Below are 9,769 nucleotides of genomic sequence, written 5' to 3'. Positions count from 1 at the left end.
CACACGTACACACTTTCATATATGAAATGTGTTGTTAGGCAGCGTTCATGGTTGGACACGTCCTGAAAGAAAGCGGTGGGGTTATAAGGACAATGTAGGGGGGGCTCCTTCAATCCCTCAACCAATTTAGCCTAGGCCCTGCCTAAGCTAAGGAAGCCTGGTCTTTAGTGAAGTTTCTCCATTTTGGGGACTCGGCTCCGTAGGGCACCAGCAGGGGGCGGCATTGTTACGCTGCTAGATCTGCGTGGGCGACTCTCTTGCACCCCATCTCTCAACTCAGAGCGGCACAGGTTGGGCTTCTGGGCTAGAGCTCCCCAAATTCTGAGGCTGGGTTTATGGACTTTTGAAGGGCCTTGGGGAAAATGGTTATTCAACTCAGGGCCTGTCCTCTGTACCCGGACTACAGCGGACCACATCCTCTACCTGGCGCGAGGACTGCTAAGCATTTCTTTGGAAAGAGGAAGTGGGCAAGCAAAAACAGGGAGCTTTCTAGCAAACACCGCGGTGCCAGGGCACGGAGATAACCTTTCCAATCCTTAAGAGCTACACTAGCGACTGAAGCTGGAGGGGAGAAACTTAAAACATCTTTTAAATTTGTCCTTTACGTCTGGTAAAAAGCCAGACCTTACCTAGATCACTGACATTTTTATTCGCTTTAGAACTGAGAACTTTAGAGGCTGAAAGGAACGCGCTTCGCCTCCTAGGTCTGCGCCCAAGGACCGCTACCCTGGCGGCCGCTTTCGTGCACTGCTGGGGTTGCGCTCCGCGACCCCGCCGGTTGGCCGCGCGCCCGCGGAGCTGTGGGATGGGTGACGCGCGCCCGGCCCGCTCGCGCGCAGCAGCTGGCTGCGCACTAAGGCTGGCTGGCACCCGACTTCCCCAGCACTTCTCGAGGTTTCCAGAATCGAAACTCAGTTCTCAGCAAATCCTCCCCCTCCCGCACAGAAACTGACATGCGTGACAAGTTGCCTCTGGAGACCACACTTGGCCCAGGGTCCCTAGTGGTATGGAAGGTCTAGGCACAAACGGACGCTGTTGGAGGAACCTCCTGGAGACCCAGAGTTACGCAGTAGTGACGCTCCTCACTCGACCAGAAGGCTAAGCTTGGGAAGTTTCTGGAGTTGTGCGATTTTTAACCCTGATCCAGTTTTGATGGCTGATTATCACATTTGGGGCGTTCAAAGTATCTTCTCTTTTGGGGAGGGGGTAGGTTTGCGAGGACGTGCAGAAATAGCTAAATCTACACGTATGCGCCACAGGCATCTGTTATTACGCACAGCCAGGGGCTGCGCACCCTGGCCAGCAGCCAGCAGCTCTGAGCTCCGGCGACTGTCCACACGGCGACGGCCCGCGGGGGTGGCGCTGGGGGAGGTGCCCTATGCAAATGAGAGGGTGTGGCCAGCGCCGCTCTCTGGGGCCCCGGAAGCGCGGAGAAGCCCGGTATAAAAAAAGTACTGAAGACATTTCCCCCCGCACAATTGCTAAAGCTCCAGAGACGCGAGTGCGCGCGGCGGCATTGGCGGCACCGAGAGCCGCCACTTCCGAGACCACCGCAGCGGGGGCGCGGGCGGGGCGCGGGCGAGGGGCGGGAACGCTCAGGGCGCGGCGGGGGTCTGCGCGGAGAAGTCGCGGGCCGCTGCCCGGTGCGCACTCGCAGCTCCTGCGAAGTGTGTCCGCCTCGCGGTTCCTCGGTCGCCCGCGCTCCTAGAAGGGGCGGCCGCCTCCAGGTGACACAGACGGGACTCTCGCTTGTGCTTTCCAGATGCATCAGAGATACTTTTGGTGCGGGGCAGCTCTGCGGGGCGCGGCTGGGCAATGGGGTGGGTCGGGGGAGAAGGGCTACTCTGGGTAGCTCCAGGCGGGTCATGAGCGGGGAGGTAGTGGAGCCCAGGTCCCTCGGAGGGTCCCTGTCCCCGCACCCGCGGACCTTTCCGATGTTCCCCTAAACCCACTCTTTCCTTTTAGGACTGACCAAGGCCAAGTGGCGTTCGGCGGGCACTACATGGCCGAGGGCGAAGGGTATTTTGCCATGGCGGAGGACGAGCTGACGGGCGGCCCCTACATCCCCCTGGGTGCTGACTTCGGTGGCGGCTGCGGCAGCTTCGGCGACCGCTGCTTGGACTATTGCGAAAGCCCCACCGCGCACTGCAACGTGCTGAACTGGGAGCAAGTGCAACGGCTGGACGGCATCCTGAGCGAGACCATCCCGATCCACGGGCGCGGCAACTTCCCCACGCTCGAGCTGCAGCCGAGCCTGATTGTGAAGGTGGTGCGGAGGCGTCTGGAGGAGAAGAGCATAGGTGTCCGCGACGTGCGCCTCAACGGCTCGGCCGCTAGTCACGTCCTACACCAAGACAGTGGCCTGGGCTACAAGGACCTGGACCTCATCTTCTGCGCTGACCTGCGTGGGGAAGAGGAGTTTCAGACTGTGAAGGACGTCGTGCTGGATTGCCTGTTGGACTTCTTGCCCGAAGGGGTGAACAAGGAGAAGATCACACCGCTCACTCTCAAGGTAAAGCCACTTGGAGATGGGCCTGAGCACAGTGGCGGACTGGGGTGCGAGCAGAAGGCAAGCCCGACTTGCCTTAACTGCCGCTAGTTCGGCCCTGGTGCGGACGTTTATTTATTTTTGATTTTTTTTTTTTTTTCACGAGTGAAGTAAGGTGCGAGAATGATGTGAAGTGTTTTAGTTTTCTGGGAGCTTCAGCGCCACAACTGTGTGCTTCCTCCTTCGCGTTCGTGCCCTTCTCTTCCTTCTCTGTATGGTTTAACTCTTGACGTTCCTTCTTGGACTCCTGTCCAGAGTTCATTCTGATTGGTTGGAAGATTGGAATGATGTAAATACTTTTTTTTTTTTTTTTTTTTTTTGAGTCATCTTGTGATCCAGGCTTTGGGAAAATAGCAGCTTGAAGCAGAATTGAGTCAATGGGTTTTGTTTATTATATTGGAAAATGTGAATAGGTTCCTCTGGATTCAACTGACTTCAGCCTTTAAGATATTTGGTGATTCTCCGGGTTAATTTATGTGCCGAGGGTGTAGTCGTATGTTCCTCTCCTTCGGTTCAGGTGGCATTTTGTTTAATTAATTAAAGTTGTCTGAAGGTAATTTAGTTCCTCTTTAGCTAAAACTGTAGCGTGTCCCTGGAGGGACACCCCAGGGACTGATAAGATTGGTTGCCAAAGCACGAGGAGAACTGTGTGGCTGGAGACAAGGGTGAGAGGCATACTCACAACACTGTCTGCCTTTCCGTGGATACTGTGTGAATATTGCGCCTATTAAACCATCTTCAAAAAATAACATTTGAAGTCAGACATGACAACAGAACCTCTTAGTACGCTGCTATGTCTGCCAAAAGCCTCAAACTGTTACTTCTAGTCTGTTTCCCAGACAGCAAAACTACTCGTTAAATGTGTTTTTTTTCCTGTCTTCCTAAGACTGTTTAAGCTTGTAGGTAGTATTTTGCTGAAACTTGACAAAACAAACAGGAAGCAAAATAATTCTCAGCCGAGCAGCTGAGATGTATTGATTGTTCTTCTTTTTTTTTTTCTTTCCAGTTTTGCTCATCTTCTTGTTTTGTCTTTTAAATTGTAGGAAGCTTATGTGCAGAAAATGGTTAAAGTGTGCAATGATTCTGACCGGTGGAGTCTTATATCCCTGTCAAACAACAGTGGCAAAAACGTGGAGTTGAAGTTTGTGGATTCCCTCCGGAGGCAGTTCGAATTCAGTGTGGACTCTTTTCAAATCAAGTTAGACTCCCTTCTCCTCTTTTACGAGTGCTCAGAGAACCCAATGACGGAGACATTTCACCCCACAATAATCGGTGAGAGTGTCTACGGTGATTTCCATGAAGCCTTTGATCACCTTTGCAACAAGATCATTGCCACCAGGAACCCGGAAGAAATCAGAGGGGGAGGTCTGCTTAAGTACTGCAACCTCTTAGTGAGGGGCTTCAGGCCTGCCTCCGATGAGATCAAGACCCTCCAGAGGTACATGTGCTCCAGGTTTTTCATCGACTTCTCGGACATTGGAGAGCAGCAGAGAAAGCTGGAATCTTACTTGCAGAACCACTTCGTGGGCTTGGAAGACCGCAAGTATGACTATCTCATGACCCTTCATGGGGTGGTAAATGAGAGCACAGTGTGCCTGATGGGACACGAGAGGAGGCAGACTTTAAACCTTATCACCATGCTGGCAATCCGGGTGCTAGCTGACCAAAATGTCATCCCTAATGTGGCTAATGTCACTTGCTATTACCAGCCAGCCCCTTACGTTGCAGATGCTAACTTTAGCAATTACTACATTGCACAAGTTCAGCCAGTATTCACATGCCAACAGCAGACATACTCCACTTGGTTACCCTGCAATTAAGAATCACTTAAAAATGTCCTGTGGGGAAGCCATTTCAGACAAGATAGAAAAGAAAGGAAAAATACAAAACAACAACAACAACAACAAAAAGGAGTGATCCATCCCTAACTAGGGATGTGTTCTGTGCACTGGGGACTTGCTCCGGATTGCTTGGCAATGCTTATGGATCTTTCCATTGGTAAGGGAGCATGATCTCAACTTGTCACCCTCCTTAGCCATCCCCCTCCCGTGGTCTCTACCCAATTGGATTGTGTCTTGAAACAAAAGAGGCCCATTAGTAAAAGCAGCCAGGTTCTCCCAAGATAAAAAGGGAATTAAAAAAAAAAATGGCTCCATTGTTGACAATATGGGTTTGCAGCAACTACTCCCATAGCTCTGCCATAGGGGACGGGGGATGGTGGAAAAACTTGTAAGATGGCATTCACAAAAGGGAAAATACAGAGGAGACAAGCCTTGTCTTATCAGTTGAGGAGGTCAGGAAGTAACAATATGGGAAAAGCAGGACTCCTCCTGGGGATTACCATCTGTCTTGCAGCAAGCGCTTTCTCTGGAAGGATCCCATTCTCCTCACAGAAACTGCTCAATCCAAATGAACAGTAGTAGTTTGATGCTGTTTTCATAATGAGCAGCAGAACTTAACGATGACACAACCCATTAATTCCAGCTTTGTGCATAGCTCGCGTTCTTAAAATGTGAAGACGCAAGCAAAGACAGCTGTAGCCAAGAAAATATGCTCAAGGACCAAAGATTTAACAGATAAAAATCCCCAAGCAGAAGAGATAGACTAGGATATATAAAGAGTTACTATATTTGTTACACACCAATACACATCAAAGTGCCTGTTGCTTTTAGAGGATTTGAAGTGGAAAAGTTATTTTATGGTTTAATGATTATTTTATTTTATCAGGGACTCAAGAAAAAAATAAAAAAACAAACATACAAGCTTGTGAATGGTGGAGGAAATGCCCTATTTTTTCTTAGCAAATACCTATATCAAGTTGATATTGTTTGGTGTGATGTTATCATAGGTACGTGTTCGTATATTGTTTGTGTGTATGTACACACATATGTATGTGATATGTATGTATATACACACACTCCTTTGTCTATGACCTATAAAATAATGTATCAAATAGGAAATTTAAAATATTGTGCATTTTATGTTTTTGTTAGGATCATAGATGGCATGGGCATATTGCAATGATGAATTAAAACCCATATAAAATGAGACAAATGGAAAGAAATGAGTAATATATTTGATAGGAAGAGCAGAGATTATACATTTTTAGTGAGGTTATTTTTCTTCTCTTCAGTGAACCAGAAAATTTCACAAATGGGAGAATATTTGGTAGAACATTTTTTTAAATTGACTTGACCTGACATTTTGACAGTCTGAACCTCTCCCCTTAAATAAATAAAATCACATGCCTTCAAGGCATAGAACTTGTGGATCATGGACCAGAGATAGGATAATTAATCCATAACTGCTAAAAAGAATTTCTGGGACCTGAACACTACTTCTTAATATTTAAATAAACATACAAATGAGTGCATTCTGCATTTTGGACCACTAGAATTTAATAAATGTGAAATGACCCTTTTTAAAAAGAGTATTTGCACAACTGCATAAAGTTTATATATAGGATATATATTATATATACATTTTATAAATTTATTCCAATATGAAACATGTTTGATCTGGTTGTCACACTGCATAGAAATATTTAGTACTGTACATTAAATTAAATCACTTTGATTTGATCAAGCCCAACTTTATTTTCTTTTCCAAGAGACCATTTATATACCTTTGTGATACGACTTCAGTTCAGTAACAGCTAATCCTAACTCCTGCCCCAGCCATGTAGACACTGGTCTCTGAAAATATATTTCTAGAAGCAAAACAAATGCATTACAAACCTTCCCTTCTTGTTGTGAAACAGTCACATAATCTCCTTGAATCTTGATGAATGACTGCTAATTATGATAATTCCTTTGCAGACTCAATCAGTTACAGAGGAGCTAGGGGGGACATAACACCCTCACGTTGGCAGTGTGATTGGTTGTTTTGTTACCTGGGCATCTCTTAGACTCTCATGGCCAGGTTAGTATAGGTTAGCCTGTCTGGACCACCCTTCTGTATTGGAAGGGTGCATCTGTATTCGAAGCCTTAACAGGAACCAGATGAGTTCGCTGTAGCAGCTTCCCTGTGAACCCCGGCCAAGCTGTCACAGCCCCCAACACTGCCACTCTCTTTTATAAGAAACTCATCCTACCCTCTTGTTGGTCCAGTTTCCCTCATCACAGGCCCTGAAAAATCACTTGCAAAGTCCCGGGAAATACTGTTCATCTTGCAGATTAGGCCTGACATTCACCTAACAGAGACCACAGTCCAGCCTGCATAGCTCTTAGCAACTTCTCCTGGACTGCTGGGGAGCAGAGGCTCATCTGGTGACCTGGTTTCTGCTCATGTTAATTCTGCATACATGAGTTCTCCACTGTTTTAAAAGTCTGGAGATCTCTGGCTCTGCCATAGCAGCAACCTGCTGATAATCCACAACACAGGGTTTTGTTTGAAGGAGCCTTATTAGAAAATATGCCTTTCATTTACTTTCTCAAGTTTTTATATTCTTTGCTTGATTACTTTAAGGTTGGTAGCTTAGTTGAAAGTGCCAGCATATGGCATTCAGATAGAACAGGCTGTGTTCAAGACAACTTTTGGCATTTATTTTAACCCTTATATAATTTATTTCTGTTTTGTGCATACTATAGTCCTGTGCATATGTAGTTGAACACACAATGGAATATATGTCTCTCTTTGTGGATGTGTGGCCTAAAAATCTGAATGTCAGAGCAAAGAACAGCTCTCTGTGTCTGATCAGTGCCTGTGATTTGTTTGCTTTTGTGTTTATCTGCCTAGTGCACTGTTACTTTGAAACAGGAAGAAGTTTTGCCTTCTGGAGGCTCTTCTTGTGTGTCCAGTCTGGCATGTCAGAGAACACTTAGCCTGTGACTGTGTCCTTTTACAAAGTTTACTTCATCTGCAGTAAATTCAGCTGCCTCAAGAACTCTTACAGGGGGATGGACTTTGAAAAATTGAATCGAGCACTCGCTTTCTTTAATATAGCTAGACTGTTTTGACCTGGGTCCAAGAAAACACAACGATGGGCAGATATGTGTAATCCAAGCCTGGGAAGAAATGAAATGGAAAGTGAACATACTGTTTATGCCACCCCTTTCTGTTCGTCGTCGTTGGTTGCTTTACTGTGCGTATCCTTGTTTTCAATGCAATGCTTGTTAAATAAAGATTGTGAACTATTTTGTAAATGAAATGTATTATGTTGAAAGCTGTCACCAGCTGTCAAAAATAAGCTTTTGTTGTGAAAGAAAAAAGTGTGCTAGATAAAACAAAAAAAGCCAAAAAAAAAAAAAAAATACAAACCTGTTTTCATATATAGTACCTATTTGAATATACTCTTTTTTTAAGATTTCTTTTAGCATCACCATTTCAGTGCCGTGGCGGGATCTCCGTGTCACATTTTGTTGTGGTAATGGCTTATGGAGAAATACGTGATGAGAGTACAAAGTGGGAGATGGTGAGGGGCTGGGGGATACTTACTGCAAAGCTTTGCAGGATGTAAGAGGCTCTGTTACCTGTTGACCCCCGCTCCTGCTTCTCTACAACCTTTGCCTGCTCTGAGTTGTCCTACCACAGCAAGCTGCACCTTGGGTCACCCTTGGAATGTTTTGACAGTTGTGTGTCACAGGCAGAAAAGGGAGTTGATGGAAAATGGACTCTTCAAAACTGACATGTTCGTATCAGTGCTAGAGGGAACAGATTGTGAATTTTGTTTACAGCATCCAATATTTGGATTTTTGTTTTTGTAAATAAAAAGAAGTTATTTTTTTCTATTGATTAGTGTCTGCTCTCTCTGGTGTTTAATGTGCTAAAGATCGTGTCCTCTGAACCCCAAACTGTGTACACTGTCAAGCATGAGGCACACACAGGAGCAGACCAACCTTCCGAAGCTGTAATGACAGTGTTCAGCCTCCAGCCAGTCCATCTAAATGACTCCAACAGCTTCAAAAGAGACTAGCTATTCTGTGCCAAAAATTTTTGTCTGGGTATAAACTTAGCAGGAATAAGTGACCCAGAAGACAGAGCTGTTTTCAGTATCAGCATACTCTCAGCTCCAAACTTCAGGATTCTGGGAGTTCTGAATAGGCTTGGCTTTTCTGAGTAACCCAACAACCATGATTCTGTTATCAGTGTTATTTAAATATCATCTGATGCACAATTATGTTATTTAACAGGATGTTTAATTTGTATGAGGAATACCTATTGGTAATAAAAGTGGGAAGAGGAAGTAGAAAAAAGATGAGGGGTGTGTGTGTGTGTGTGTGTGTGTGTGTGTGTGTGTGTGTGTGTGTGTTTGGTAAGCCTATGCTACAATAGAACATATTTGTGGTTTTAAGAGCCAGGCAAAGCCTTGATGTTGAATAGAACACATGATTGATGTTACATCTATGAAAGTGGATGCTCCTGGTATTGAAAGTCAGATTCCTTCACTCCCCCACCCCCCCCCCCCCCCCCCTCCCCACCCCGCCACACACACACCAGTTATTCTGAAGAACAATAGTATTTGTGTGTCAGCTTTTTTATCCTTTGTTGCTGCTTTTTTTATTCTTCTACAACCAGTCCCTGATGAGTCCTTGGCCCATCGTGTAATTCTTTTTAAACAAGGGTTGGATAAGGATAGTATATATTAAACTCCTCCTAGGCTTAGGTACACCCTGTCATTTCTAGTTGAATTACCAGGCTGCACTTAGCTAACAAGTCCTTTCCGTAGGAACCCCATTCTCTAAATATTCAGCTCCTTTAATAAGAAAAAGAAAACATGGTAATAATAATCAAAAGGGAAATTATACTTTATTGGCAAAATTATTAAGGCCACTCCACATAGTTAAAAGGAAGGTTTATTTTGTGGGGTAACTTACAAATGAAGGGATTGGTTGTTGGGTCTGGTAAAGGTATGGCACAGTCTGGCGGTGTTCTCTGGAGAACTCTGCTCAGTCTACCTTCAGCGTCCAGGGTCCGGGAACCAAGAGAGGCCTCTCCTCTGCATCCTGGGTGTTCCACTTCCTCCTCCACCTCGCCTTGTGGGCGTGACCATTAACGAAGCCTCAATGGGGGTTGGAATTTCCAGGCCAATGCTGGCCACTACAATACTCATCCTTAAAATTATTAAAACCATTATATGTTTCTGAAATAAAGCCATCATTTCCTCCTCAGAACCAAGTTTGAAATCCATGATAGGAATATCGTGAGGCTAACTGACAAATGTATTTGGGCAGGAAAAGGGGAGAGAAGCCACTTAAGAACTCAGTGGCTCTCATCCAGCCA

General features: G+C 45.7%; 1 protein-coding gene across 2 annotated transcripts; it reads left to right on the top strand.

The window, feature by feature from the left end:
* The first annotated feature begins 1,611 nt into the window (after positions 1–1,611).
* Tent5a (terminal nucleotidyltransferase 5A) lies at positions 1,612–8,281 on the top strand. Of its 2 annotated transcripts, none has more exons than XM_036191619.1 (3): positions 1,612–1,727; positions 1,966–2,512; positions 3,592–8,281. In XM_036191619.1, the coding sequence occupies exons 2-3, from the start codon at positions 2,003–2,005 to the stop codon at positions 4,366–4,368; spliced, it is 1,287 nt and encodes a 428-aa protein (XP_036047512.1). In that variant the 5' UTR covers positions 1,612–1,727; positions 1,966–2,002; the 3' UTR covers positions 4,369–8,281. The 2 variants fall into 2 exon arrangements, with proteins under 2 accessions (XP_036047512.1, XP_036047511.1); XM_036191618.1 differs by having other exon boundaries at positions 1,612–1,782.
* Positions 8,282–9,769: the final 1,488 nt, after the last annotated feature.

Source organism: Onychomys torridus, chromosome 7 (genome assembly GCF_903995425.1).
Source record: "Onychomys torridus chromosome 7, mOncTor1.1, whole genome shotgun sequence".
Lineage (NCBI taxonomy): Eukaryota > Metazoa > Chordata > Mammalia > Rodentia > Cricetidae > Onychomys > Onychomys torridus.
The sequence above is the reverse complement of the archived record's forward strand: the minus strand, read 5'-3'. Positions and strand labels throughout refer to the sequence as shown.